This window comes from Populus alba, chromosome 1, assembly GCF_005239225.2.
Source record: "Populus alba chromosome 1, ASM523922v2, whole genome shotgun sequence".
Classification (NCBI taxonomy): Eukaryota; Viridiplantae; Streptophyta; class Magnoliopsida; order Malpighiales; family Salicaceae; genus Populus; species Populus alba.
This window is the reverse complement of record NC_133284.1, coordinates 30667441-30681898: the sequence shown is the minus strand read 5'-3', so window position 1 is coordinate 30681898 and position 14458 is coordinate 30667441. Positions and strand designations below refer to the sequence as shown.

Sequence of the window (14458 nt, the reverse complement as noted above, 5' to 3'; positions counted from 1 at the left end):
TTTGTACTTGAATATTAATATGTATAAAACTAGTTACCTAGTAATGGACTAGTGACATTAGTTCGGTTGACGACCAAAACATATGACTTGGCAAGATAGTTTAATAAGAACATAAAATTGATTGAAAAGATGAATTAACTGTCCATAATAGAGTTGGTGATGTGAGTTGCATTAATGACTAAGATATACGTGATTTGGCTAGTGGTCTTGTGGTTAACAAATAATATCTGTGTTAACGACTCATCAAATTGGTAATGAAATGTTGGAAGAAGCCAAATTGTCAATATCAAAACAATAATATTCCAGGGACTTCAATAATCCATGTCGAGGGAGTTGTTTGAAATGTATTTTAAAAGTTTAGGTTGTTACATAAAATTGCTTGTGTGATGATGATATCAGAATTTATATAAGTATTATGTTGTAAATGACTAGATGAAATGTACATAGGGTTTGTATTAAAAAAGCTCACCTGAAATTTCATTAATCAAGAAGTTTTCTATTAGAAATCATAAGTCGAAGTAAAATGTCGGCCTCAGATCTTTTGAAAATGAGTCAAGTTTGAAGGATAATAACATGGCTTACATGAAAAAGAAAGTCAGATGAGGTAATAATTACAAATTGTGCTAGTCCAGCTCACTGATTGAAGTTTCTTACCTCCATGCATGGAAGTTTCCACATGCTGACAAGTCAAAGCAGAATAGTTGCAGTGAAACAAATAACTAAGCTTGATCGATCTAATTGGTCAGTTTATACTAACCACTAAGGAAACATCCAAACAATTTAATTAAGGGTCCCTAACGAGGCCTACCACGCAATATCATTGTTCATAAAAGACTTTTAAGACTCTCTCTTTGTCTCACTTTCTTCGAAAATTGTCATTGTGAGACCGAGACTGGTCCACACTGGCCACTGCGTACGCGTTTGTTCTTTCATATCAGCGCACCATATTTGAATACATATAAATTATCACGGTTTTCAACAAGCAAGATACTCCCGCGTTTCCGTACCCTTCATTCATTGACCTTGACATCTTACCAGGTTCACCAAGGTTGCCTCTGACCTCTTGATCAAGACGAAAACCAAAGATGCATAGGAGGGGCAATTCACGATGTAAGGCTTCATCATCTAATCAAAACATGACCTGTGAAGCTGCCGGCACTACAAGTAAGGTAAGAAAATTGATCCCTTGTTGTTGATACCAAGAAAGATCAGGGAATTAGTACAGGATCACGAGATGCGAGAAAGAGATGAGGAGATAAATTCATGAGGTTTGAAACACTCAGGGATATAATTAACTATTTTATTTCAACAACAACAAGAAGCTTATAAATAACTAAAAGCTCTTTAAATATATCTTCTCTTTTTCTCTAATGTTTCTCTCTTATATTTCCCACCAACAAGGAAACCCACGATTTGTTTGGCTGATGTGCATTTATGGTAGATAAAAGCAAAAAAAAAAAGCGATTCTTGGATTGCGCTACTGAATTGTGAGGCAAATGATGGGGTTTCTGTGATTGATACAAGTAGGAAGGGAGGGGTAGGAAAATCACCGTAGCTCAGATTTTGCGTCATGTTGATATAGTGTCGAAGTCTTTTGAATTAAGGCTATGAGTTTTCGTTCTTGATGTTTTGTTAACAACAACAATTCTTCTGCAGGCAATTCCTTTGGAAACTTGTAAGCTGAGCGATGATCTGAATTTGCTTCAATTGATGCTAAGAGAAGACCCCTTTCAGCCGCCCGTGGAGTTAAGATAGTTATCACAACAAGAAACGATGGCGTGCCATCGATCATGGGTGGCTTTATTTCACACCACCATCTAGAGGCATTATCGGAATATGATTGCCTGTCAGTGTTTGCACATCATGTTTTAGAAAAGCAAAATTTGATGCAATCCAAATCTGCAAGCTTTTGGGTAAGAATAGCAAGCTAGTGTAAGGGCTTACCGTTGGCAGCAAAACATTTTTTGAGGGGAACTAAACTATGATGAATGGGAAAAGATATGAAATTGTGAGATATGGGATATACATGAGAAAATGAATGGAGTTTTTCCACCCCTATGTTGCCAGAACAGGATAGTTTTTTATGGTAGCCGACGGATTTGTACCATTTGTTGCCGCACTTTGTCACCTGTGGAGTACTTAACTGGATGTACTGATGGCTGCTGCAATATTCCGAATAAGCTGAGGAAATCATGGAGGTAATTTACTGTTTGTAACTAGCACAACACAATCACGTTTAGCTAGAAACTAGTTCTTAAATTAACAGTGAGGATCTTAACCAGCACAAGCACGATTAGCGATATTGAAGGAAGGAACTGGTTAGGACCGGCGCCAATTTTATGTGCTTGATTTCAATTTATTTACAAGGCAATATTCAGTTAATTCTACTAGTTTTATACTCGATAACCTGCAATAAAAACAAAGATAAAATACATGAAATCCCTTGGTGCAGCATGTTGGGAATCCTAGCTTCCATGCATCTTCACTTTATGCTTATTTTTTTAGCAGCAATGGAGTCCTGGGTTGGATGAGGCAATTCATCAGTGCCTGATTGTGAGCACTCTTCGACTTTCAAACACCGATCATTTTGCAGTTTCCATGGAGGTATGGGATATCGCTAATTGAACGATGCATTATGAGTAACCTAACGAATCTTCCCTATTCATCTTTACGTGTTCCATGGCATATACAGGAGTATTCAACGAATGAACAAGGATCTTCCCATGGTTTGGCCGCATTGGCTGTGGAAAAACAAGGGGGGATTCCAGATCTTGGAGCACTTTTCGTATCTTCTTTCTGTAGAGCTTTTGGCTGGCTCGGATAATACAGGTATGGAATATTATATCTCATATATATCGTAGCTAGCTAGCAGTACGTACTGCAATAAAATCTGCATATTTTGGCATACCTGCAATGAACTGTATGCGGTAGAAGCAAGGTGTGCTCATAATTTCTACATTAATCATAATCTCTAGCTAGATATTGCTCCCTATTATATATATTGGCATAATCAGTCAGTTGAATGCACAAGTCTTGTGTTATATATAGCTAAATCCAACAGAACTTAATCATGATCAGATCAACAAAAAGGAAATATGGTATGATCAATGCGAAAGGCGAGTCGTAGGTGAGTCAGGTTCTTTTATTTATTAGTTTACAGAGGACTGTGATCCTATATAGAGACATAGTCTTGGTTGGGAGAAGAACATATCTGCAGTAAGATCGACCAAATTCCTCCTGGAGATGGTGATGGAGCTGCACTGAGCGTGGGGTTCAATTTCTAAGACCTAGGCTAGGCTGCAACATTGAGCTTGGGTGGCCAAACTACTCGCGGTACAGGTGAATGCATCAAAATCTAGGTGAGATTCTATCAATTTCTTTTTATCTATAAAATATTATTTTATTTAAAAAAATTGTCTAAAACAACGCTATTTTAAATAAAAATTAAAAAAAAAACGCATGAATTCAGGTTAATTTATTGATTTGCAAGATGACCTATCCCACCTGTAATCTAATCTTGAACCAGGTCTCTTAACTATGTATGGGATTGATACTCCACACACACATATAAATAAAATATATTTTATTTTAAAGAATTAGGTTTGCTCCACTTCAGAATATTAAGGGTCCTTTTTTAGGAAGAAAAGACAGGGAGGGAAGCTTCGTCTGGTCCCACGTCTTTCACACCTAGACAGTTGAAAACTTTGACAAGTCATTATCTGTTGAAATTATTTATTTCAAAAGAAGGTGTTTGGGAGTGTGGTAGCGGTTACTTTTCAAATAGCTTTTCGTGCCGAAAAGTATGTAAATAATGTTTTTTCATTTTTTAAAAATTATTTTTGATATCAGCACATCAAAACGATTAAAAAGTACAAACCACACTCAATTTTAACAAAAAACAAATATTTGAAATTTTCAAAAAAATAGATTTAATCTCAATGCCAAACACGAATTGCATCCGATTTCTTTTCCAAAGTGAAATGATTCTATCTCTAGACTAAAGGGCCGAATAATTAATTAAAAGTTAAAAATTCCATCCGAAAGGAGCCACCTACCCTACCCTATGGTCATATTACAAATCAATTTGAACTCCGTGAAGCCGCAGTGGACAGCACAACTCCTAAGAGCGTGCGAAATCGTTCGAACTCGAACGAATATCGACAGTTTCTTTCTCCCCTTTTGGTGTGTGGTGAAAGGTTTTGAAGAAGCCACCACCGTCCTTGAACTATTTTATCTTGAAGAAAGTTGAAAGAAATATAAAAAACCCTCGCCGGAAGCTAAAACTACCACCTTTACTTTCCAGTTAACACACTGTCGCCTCGCCAGAATACAAACCACTCTTACTCTTCCAGTTTACATACAAAACCCATTCTTTAGTTTCTTTCTTTCCTTCGATTTTGATTTAATTTCTAAGCGATAGCCATTTGCAAGCGACCCAGAGGCAGCAATTTAATTATGGCTCTTGTTATCGGAGACGCTATCCTTTCAGCTACAATCAGTCATATAATCGACCAATTATCCTCTCTGGAGCTACTCAAGCTCGCTCGCAGAGGAAAAATCCATTCTGATATCAAGAAACTGGAGGCAAATTTGCATATGATCCATGCTGTTCTTGATGACGCAGAGGAGAAGCAGATGGAAAGCCATGCTGTCAAAGTCTGGCTTGATCAGATCCGTGAATTGGCCTATGATATTGAAGATTTGCTCGACGGGGTTTTCACTGACCTTAAAGAGGAACAACGAGCTAGCTCAAGTAAGGCGAAGAGCGCCATACCCGGGTTCTTATCCTCTTTTTATCCTGGTAATTTTCTCTTAACTTACAAAACAGACACCAAGATTAAGAGAATTACTGCTAGATTGCAAGAAATTGCTCAAAAGAAGAATAATCTGGAGCTTAGAGAGAATGGCAGTGGAGGGGTGTTGAAGAGTAAGTCATTGAAAAGATTGCCCAGTACTTCTTTAGTGGATCTTTCTTATGTTTCTGGTAGGGATAATGATAAAGAGGAAATCTTGAAGTTGCTTTTTAGTGATAAGGGGTGTGATGAGTACGGGAATGATGTGATTCCTATTGTAGGGATGGGTGGTGTGGGTAAGACCACTCTTGCTCAGCTTGTCTACAATGATGAGAAAGTAGATAAGTTTTTCGATTTCAAAGTTTGGTGTTGTGTTTCTGAGGATTTTGATGTTGTTAGGGTTACGAGAACTATTCTTGAGGCAGTTTCGGGGAGTTACGATGCGAAGGATTTGAATCTGCTTCAACTTAGGCTGAGAGAGAAATTGGCGGGGAAGAAGTTTCTTGTTGTTCTAGATGATGTTTGGAATGAGAACTATGATGACTGGACTGTTCTTCGCCGTCCTTTCCAAGTGACATCCCCTGGGAGTAGAATCATCCTCACAACTCGAAATCAAGATGTTGCATTAATGATGAGTGCTTTTCCATGTTACCTTTTGAAAGAACTGTCATTTGAGGATAGCCTGTCTTTGTTTGCAAAGCATGCACTGGGAAGGTCCAATTTCAGTGATCTGCCAGACCTGCAGGAGATCGGCCAGAAAATAGTTCGAAGGTGCGGGGGACTGCCACTGGCTGTTAAAACATTGGGGGGCCTCTTGCGCACTAAACCTTATGTTGATGAATGGGAAAGTGTACTTAATAGCAAAATGTGGGATATATCAGAACACAAGGGCAGCATAGTTCCAGCCTTGAGGTTGAGCTACTATCATCTTCCTTCACACTTGAAGCAATTGTTTGTTTTCTGTTCTATACTTCCAAAAGACTATGAATTCTATAAGGATGAATTAGTGCTGTTATGGATGGCCCAAGGATTTCTGCCAGATGCAGGAGGAAAGAAGCGGATGGAAGACTTCTATTCTTGTTTTAATGAGTTATTATCAAGATCGTTTTTCCAGCGATCAAGCAGCAATGAACAACGTTATCTGATGCATCATCTCATCAGTGATCTGGCTCAATCTATTGCTGGAGAAACGTGTGTCAATTTAAATGATAAGCTGGAAAATAACAAGGTCTTTCAAGATCCTGAAAAGACTCGCCATATGTCGTTCACTCGTCGTACATACGAGGTGCTGCAGAGGTTCAAAGACCTGGGTAAACTGAAGCGTCTGCGAACTTTCATTGCATTGCGACTTTACTCTTCACCTTGGGCCGCATATTGCTACTTGAGTAAAAATGTATTACATGAGGCACTGTTCAAATTGAGACGCTTAAGAGTTCTTTCATTGAGTGGTTACTGCATTACAGAGCTACCAAATTCAATTGGTGATTTGAAGCAGTTACGTTACCTTAATTTCTCTCAAACTAAGATTAAGCGGTTGCCTGAATCTGTGAGCACTCTCATAAACTTGCAGACTCTCAAATTATATGGATGCAGGAAGCTTAATAAGCTGCCACAAGGGACTGGGAATCTTATCAATCTTTGTCATCTGGATACTACTGATACTGATAACTTACTTGAGATGCCTTCGTGGATGGGTAATTTGACAGGTCTTCAGAAATTGTCAAAGTTCATCGTAGGAAAAAAAGAGGGCTGTGGAATTGAAGAATTAAGAGGGTTGAAGAATCTTCAAGGCCGACTTTCCATAATGGAATTGCATAATGTGATAGATGCTCGACATGCAGTTCATGCTAATTTAAGGGGCAAGCACAACCTTGATGAGTTAGAATTGGAATGGTTTACGAGTGACATTAAAGATAAAGGCCGACAACATCAAATGCTTGTTCTTGACTCAGTACAACCTGAATATCAACTGCTTGTTCTCGACTCACTACAACCTCATACAAACCTTAAAGAACTAAAGATTTCATTCTATGGCGGGACAGAATTTCCTTCATGGGTAGGACATCCATCATTTTCTGAAATAGTGCACTTAAAACTGTCTTGTTGCAGGAAATGCACTGTATTGCCACCACTTGGGAGGCTACCTTTACTCAGGGATCTGTGCATACAAGGCCTGGATGCTGTGGAGACTGTTGGTCCTGAGTTTTATGGATATGGTTCTTCCATCAAGCCTTTTCCATCTCTGAAGACTTTGGCATTTGAGGATATGCAGGAATGGAAATCTTGGTCCGCACCTGGAGTTGACGGAGAAGCTGAAGAAGAATTTACTAGTCTTTCTGAGCTTACTTTATGGAATTGTCCCAAGTTGCATGGCAAGTTCCCTAGCCGTCTTCCTTCCAGTGTAAAGATTACGATTGAAAAATGCCCAATATTGGTAGATTCAGATGAAAAGCTTCCAGTGCATAGTGAACTGAAATTAGAAGAATGTGATGAGGTGACACCTAAATGCATATTTTATAACTCCTCCCTAATCACATTGAAACTTGGGAGTATGTCAAGGCTTACTTGTTTGAGGGGCCAGTTTCTGCATTCACTGGGAGCACTTAAAGTTCTGATGATTTCTGATTTTCCCGAACTAACCTGCTTGTGGCAAAAAGGAACTGAATTAGAAAATTTTGAACATCCTCAATTTGTGTCATCGACAGAGATTGGTATGCCCAGCACTCATAAAAGTTCAAAATTGTCAGGCTGTGGTAAGCTGGATCTTCTGCCAATCCATAGGGTGCACATGCTTTTGTCACTTGAGTATCTGTGCATCGAATCATGTCCAAATCTTGTGTCCATTCCTGAAGCTGGACTTTTATCGTCACTGAGACATCTAGTACTTCGGGATTGCAAAGCTCTTGGATCCCTCCCTGATGGCATGAGCAGTTGTCCTCTTGAATGCTTGGAGATAGAAGAGTGTCCTTCGCTCAAATGCTTTCCAGGAGGGATGTTACCGCCGACATTAAAAGGGTTGAAGATTCGATACTGTACAGAATTAAAGTCTCTGCCTGAGGGTTTGATGCACAACAAAAATGGCTCTGGCACCCTGTGTCATTTTGAGCACCTGGAGATCATTGGCTGTCCATCTCTCAAATCCTTTCCTGATGGGAAATTACCAACTCGACTCAAGACACTAAAAATCTGGGACTGTTCCCAATTGATGCCTCCTTCAGAAATGATGTTGCATGATGATATGTCCCTTGAATACCTAGCCATTTCAGACTGCGAAGTCCTGTCAAGCTTTCCTGAGTGCCTTGGCAGCTTCAAGCATCTCTCTGAATTAAATTTAAGTAATTGTTCTGCTCTCAAGCACTTTCCAGGAGATGGCTTTTCCCTCGCTAACCTCAGAACGTTGGCTATATACAATTGCAAAAATCTCAAGTCTCTACCTAAAGCGATGCGAAAACTCACATCTCTGCAAGAACTGACAATTTGTAGCTGCCCAGCTCTGAATTCCTTTCCAAAAGGTGATATGCCTCCGAACTTGACATCGCTTGAGATCTGGGATTGTGATAGTCTCGATGGGTGCCTGTCAGAGTGGAACTTGCAAAGTCTAGCCTTCCTTAGAGATTTTAGTATCGCTGGTGGATGTTTTTCGGGCACAGTTTCCTTTCCAGATGAGAAGTGTCTGCTTCCTACATCTCTAACTTCTGTTTGGATTGGAAGACTTCCAAATCTGGAATCTCTATCCATGCAGCTCCAAAGTCTTGCGAATCTAGAAGAGCTAGAAATTGTTGATTGTCCAAAATTAAAGTCCTTGCCTAGGGGATGCCTACCTCATGCTCTTGGAAGATTCAGCATCAGGGACTGTCCGTTAATGACACAGCGCTGTTCCAAGGAGAAAGGAGTGTACTGGCCATTGATATCCCACATCCCTTGTGTGGAGATAGATGATGGCCATGACATGTAAAGAATTATGAGGTTGCTTGTTATAATGTCTTTTTCATATACACATGTAAAATGTATCCCTTCTGTAATCAATAATATTTTGAATTATCGAAACAAAGGTGTTCTGTTTCTGACTTGCTGTAAGTTGTGTTTAATTCTAATTTTGAAGGGAGAAGGATTTTTCATGGTATTATGTCAGGTTGTTTGGATATTAATTATCACAGCCGAACGCGTTGCTTCCTGCCCGGAGAATTCAGGCTGTTCATCTCTGTGAATGTGTTCTTTTGTTAAACATTCATTAAAAATCACTTTGTTGGCCATAATGTCTAGAATTTATTTCAGAAGAAAAACTGTTTGAATCGGTGCGATCGTTTAGTTCCCTAGAGCTCTGGCCACAGCCGAACCATTTTCAAGCTTTCAGGTGAAATGCTCTGCCATCTGCAGTGTTGTTGGGGAACTCCTAGGGGAGGAGCGGTTATTTCAGGGTGATGAAGAATTGGTATTTGAGCAAGAGTTGGGATTATTTGGTAATCTTGTTGTTTGATGTTTTTCTTTCTCTTGGTTATATATACCATGCTTTAGTCTTTTGTATTGGTGTATCATACGCTGTCTTAGGACAGGTTGTGAAGCCAAGGATTTAATCTGTGTTTTTAAAAAAATTATATAATTTTAATATATTTTAATGAAAAAAATATTTTAAAAAATAATCACAACCACACTCCAAAACCACCACAAAACCTCAAAGGTCATTGATACCTACGAAGGTTTTAATCATGAGTTGTTTCCTCCATATTTCCTTCTATGCTTATCTAGGATTGTAATTCATTGACAGTTGCTGCCTGTACGCGCAGCTTGGAAACTCAGCTACCCTTGATGTTGGGAAGGATGGAGAACTCATGAATGGAAAGACAACTTCAAGGAGATAGTAGAATTCATTGAATGAGTAGATTTTCTTGGCGGATCCCATAAATCCAAAATTGAAATTTTTTGAGGAAGAATCTTCTGGTAAGATCATCCTTATTTTTCCTGTATAATCTGCAGGCTTGACTTGAACAAGTGTCCAATAGGCGATGAAGAGAATCACATCAATTGACTATGGAAGAGGTGTGGCTGCAAGGAAGTGACTGATCAATGCAGATGCTCTCACAGGCTGGATGCTTGGTACCATATGTCCCACCTGTTCTTCCATTGTTTTGAAACTCGTTTACTTGAGATAATATAATTCAGTAAATGCTGAAGTGATAAAAGAAGAAGAAGAAGAAGAAGTTTACCTCTCCACCGTGGAACCATGGATACCATTCAGTTTTGATAGGAAGTTTCATCTTGTTAATTGCATACTGGGTAGAAGTGAAAGGTACCCTTCCGTCTGTATCACCACTGCACACCATTGAAACAAATGATCAGTAAGCATATCTTCTGTCAAAATGGTCTTAAGAAAAGAAGGGGAGGGTGGTGGTGAAAACTGATATAAACAAAAAAATGACATGTTACTAGTCAAAATTCTCAACCTTTTTCCATCAAAACTGAAGAGACCTACCATTCTTTTTAAAATATTTTCAAGCAATGGGGTTTATGAGTGAGTTCTTTTAAGGGATAAATTAGGAATTCAACACACAAAATCAAAACAATTGGGCGAATTAGCACGCTTTCATCTTGCTACATTTTAAAAGTGTGACATTTAGTAAATGTTGTATTTTTGAAGGACGACAAGGTAAAATTCCAATTATTTGGCTCAACTGATCGACTGATTTGCAATGGTCAATAAAATCAGTCAACCGACTCCAAAAATAATATAAAAATCTCAAAACTACTAAAATCTAGGGGCTTTAGCGAGATTTTTGATATTTAAAGATCCGATAGTTCGCATAATGATACAATGACTATTACAAGGAAAACTATCTCTGAAAACTCCTATAAAAATTTAAGCACGATCCAATAATCAGATAAAAAATTATAGCATTTTTGAGCCATTATTTTAGTTTAGCGCGACTAGACCTTCTCCTAGGTCTAGACTTGTCCTAGTGGTTCATAAATGAATCTACTAGGCCATCCACTTAATCTGCTTGGGGCGGATCTTCATTTAGTTATGGCAGATCCACACTTGGCTGTTCAGAATCACCTGTTATCACAAGCTCGATTATATCATTGACATTGAAAAACAGAAAACAACTATTGTTTAAACAATAACTTTTTGTGATTGTAATTATAGTTTATTTTTGAGTTTATAAGTTGGATATATATATATATATTTTGACTCATAAAATATATTTGGAAGAAAAAAATCATTAAGTTTAATCAATTGACTAGTTAAGCCAAATAATTTAGAGTTTCACTTTGTTGACCTTCAAATGATGAAACTCTAAGTCATTTGCTTTAGAAGTATGACAAGATAAAAGTATGCTATTTCATTATTTTTTTTTAAATTGTGTTATTCTACTAAGATTATTTTTTAAAATATACTAATTTTAAAAAAATATAGCCTTTTAAGCCATCAAAATCAATCCATTGAAGCTTAGAATTGATTGCTCTAGGTTTCATCACCCTTTTATAATTGAGGACCCATCTTGTTTTCTTGGAAGAATCTTCTATGTTAGGTAGCTGATAAGAACTCGAAATGCCATAGGTTATTGAATAAATATATGATTATTTTTGTGTACTAAAAGTGTTTTTTTTAATATTTTTTATTTTTTTTTCCTTTGCTTTAAATAATTTTTTTAAAATAATTTTAGATCATTTTAATGTATTAATATTAAAAATAATTTTTTTAAAACAAATATTTTTTTTAATATATTTACAAATAAAAAATATATTAAAAAATAATCACGTCACATCAACAAAGTTCCCGTAATTGAAACTTTAACTCAAGGCCTTCCATATTGAAGATCAAGTTTTAACTACTTGCACTTTTGATGGGCAATTCTTTTTAAATGTTGGCAGGGGATGGGCCATTCTAATTATTTAGGACACACCACTTCCATTTCTTGGTGAAAACCTGGGAGAGTTCTGCAAAGCTTGGTACCCTTAGCAAGGCGCTATGGCATTTCACCAGCAACAACACGATTAATGTTACTAACCTGAATAACCATACTCGAAGTCCATTTTCCATCAACTCCTTCAGCAAGGGAAGAATGGTAGAGGCACTGTCAACCCAGTTGAAATCGCCGCGTGGTTCCCAATCATAAGTGAGCTTCGTGACATTGGCATGCATGGCTTCTTGGACGTCAGGTCGATTAAGATATGCATACACGTAATAATCACTGCAGGGATCGAAGTTCATCAACTGCCACACAAAGTAATTCAAGCTAAGTCACGTATATACTTGATTATTAATCAGGTTTCTAAAATAATTGATCATCAGAAAAACCTCCGAGTTTCAATTCCATACTCGGCAGAATTAACTTCCAATTTCGCTAAAAAACAGAAGTAATCTGCCCAGAAAATAAGTGAAAACTGGAACGAAGTATTATTATTATTCATGCGTTTTCTTTCTTTCTATTTGTTGAGAAGAACTTGTTTTTACTTACTGAAGTCTTCCTGGGCCTCGATGTGAGATTACCGTCAAGGCACAAGGGACCATAGGTGTTGTAAACATCAATAGCATTCCAAACACCTGCATCTGTTTTCAACAAGCTATGATGACACACAGCAGATTCATGGGCTCTTGAGAAATCACAGTAACGTCGGATTTACGCAAGTTGTCATATGAAATTAGAGCATGGGTTCCAAAGAAGTCATACATCCCTTGATTATCGGTTTCATCACCTATCGCAGCATTTCCAATCTGCACCATAGCTAAATCTGCTGGACCTTACACATGCATTTTGTTGAGAATAAACATCCTGTATTATTAGCTTAATCTTCTGGATTGGATGAGATTTAATTTCAATAATGTGCTCATGATCAGAAATTTCTTGAGATAAATTATGGTGATTGATTAAAAGCAAAAAATTACTCGAAAAAATGAAGTTGTTAAAACTAAATTAAGCTAATAAGTGAAAGGGATGCTAAGAAAGAACTCCGTGTGTTAAAAATGAACAGATTAAAGGAGGGGAGACGCATACCAGGACCCCTTTGAGGTTGACTATATATAGTCGTATCTGTAAAGATATCAACTGTCCTAATGATGCCAGGTGTCAAAAAATTAGCAATTAATATTGTTAGAATGCCATTACTATTATTTGTTAGAAAAGAGAATCTGTTAGCATTATATTGAGTGAACATTCTCTGTGTGGTATCTTTCCAATACTGCATATATAAACTGAGGATGAGTAATGTAAAGCCCTCCTCCAAAACAATCAGAGCCTTGAATTTAGACTAGAACCAATTGCAAAACTCATTCTCTGATTTCATACGTGACCTGGCAGAGCCCTAAGAAGTAGTGGAAATGGAGCTAAAGGAAAGAAAAAGGAAAAAGCTTAGACTAACCAGAAGACTTGGCCCTAAATATACATATGGAAAAGGGAAGAAGGGGAAGAAAGACATGCATGCTTTGGCTCTTAATGACATATCAGATATTGTTCCTAACTCTTTTAGAAACACATCTAAAAAAGAAAACGGCTCACCCCCTGCTATTAAGTCATCTACTGATAAACATGAAGATATTACCTCTAATCATGCATCCATGGATACAGAGACCAGTGATACACATGCTCATCTACCAACCCTTTTGAACTCTCAGTGCAGCCAAAAGGCCTCCTCAGAAGCGATCAACGAAAACAACAGGAATGCTAGAAGCAAATCAAGGAAACTAAAACTGTTGCAAGCTAGTGGTAGTGTAGCTAACACTATTGAGAAATGTGTCTCTTCTGATTCTCTTAATTCAAGAATTAAGCAAGGCAATGTCCGGTTCCAGACAGTCTGTGAGAATAATCAAGCTAATGGTTTTGATTTAGATAAGGAAACTCAGGAAATGTTACATGATGCAGCGGCTCTGGGCTTGGGAACATTGCAAGATCTTATAGGGTATGAAGAGGGAGTTCGGGGGAACATTGACAGAGAAGTAGACGAGTGGACATCAGTCAATCAGTTGTAAGTTTCTCAACTTGCTAAGTTTTGTTCTGTCATGGTTTTGATCTACCTATGAATATTTTTGCTTGGAACAGTTGTGGGTTGGGTATGTTGAACAAATGACATTCCATCCGGAATACCAGGACCCCTTTGAGTGAACATTCTTCGTGTGGTATCTTTCCAATACTGCATATATAAACTGAGGATGAATAATGTAAACACTTAAGCAAAAGTAATAGTATAACAGTGCATGAATTTCATCTTCTGCTTCTCTGTATAACAGATTCATTCTCTGTTATTCTTCCTTTCTACTCTCTGCTCCTTCTTTATCTCTGTTTCATTTATATATAAATATCACTGTCTAACAGTACTAGCCTTCTTATTATGGTGAAGAACAACAGTATGTGCAAGTTGAGGCGCATAGTGTCCTGCATAGCTCTCTCCGGCTAAATAAAAATCTCTGTTTTTGTATTCGGGAAATCTCTCTAACCAATTTACAAGGAACCTATAATTTTCTGCAGCTCTTTGTCTACGTCCATTAGTCTTCCACGTTGAATTAGAGTATGAAAACCCTAGTCCAGCAGGGGACTCCACAAACAAAACATTTCAACTAAAAAAAAAAAAAAAGCATCTCAAATTAATTTATCAAGAAAATCCCCAAGAAAACTAACCTCATTTTCAACATTATTCTATTTGAAAGATAAGAATAAACATTGAAGATAAAT

General features: G+C 37.6%; 1 protein-coding gene and 1 pseudogene across 1 annotated transcript; one reads left to right on the top strand and one right to left on the bottom strand.

Moving 5' to 3' along the window:
• Nucleotides 1-4056: 4056 nt before the first annotated feature.
• LOC118047084 (putative disease resistance RPP13-like protein 1) lies at nucleotides 4057-8857 on the top strand. The gene has a single exon (XM_035056259.2). The coding sequence runs from the start codon at nucleotides 4456-4458 to the stop codon at nucleotides 8746-8748; it is 4293 nt and encodes a 1430-aa protein (XP_034912150.1). The 5' UTR covers nucleotides 4057-4455; the 3' UTR covers nucleotides 8749-8857.
• A 588-nt stretch (nucleotides 8858-9445) lies between these two features.
• Nucleotides 9446-14090, bottom strand: LOC118047103 (serine carboxypeptidase-like 40; annotated as a pseudogene).
• Between the last annotated feature and the right edge of the window lie 368 nt (nucleotides 14091-14458).

Excerpts from the sequence above, each read along its gene's own strand:
- LOC118047084 (XM_035056259.2), top strand. The coding sequence starts at position 4,456 with ATGGCTCTTGTTATCGGAGACGCTATCCTTTCAGCTACAATCAGTCAT.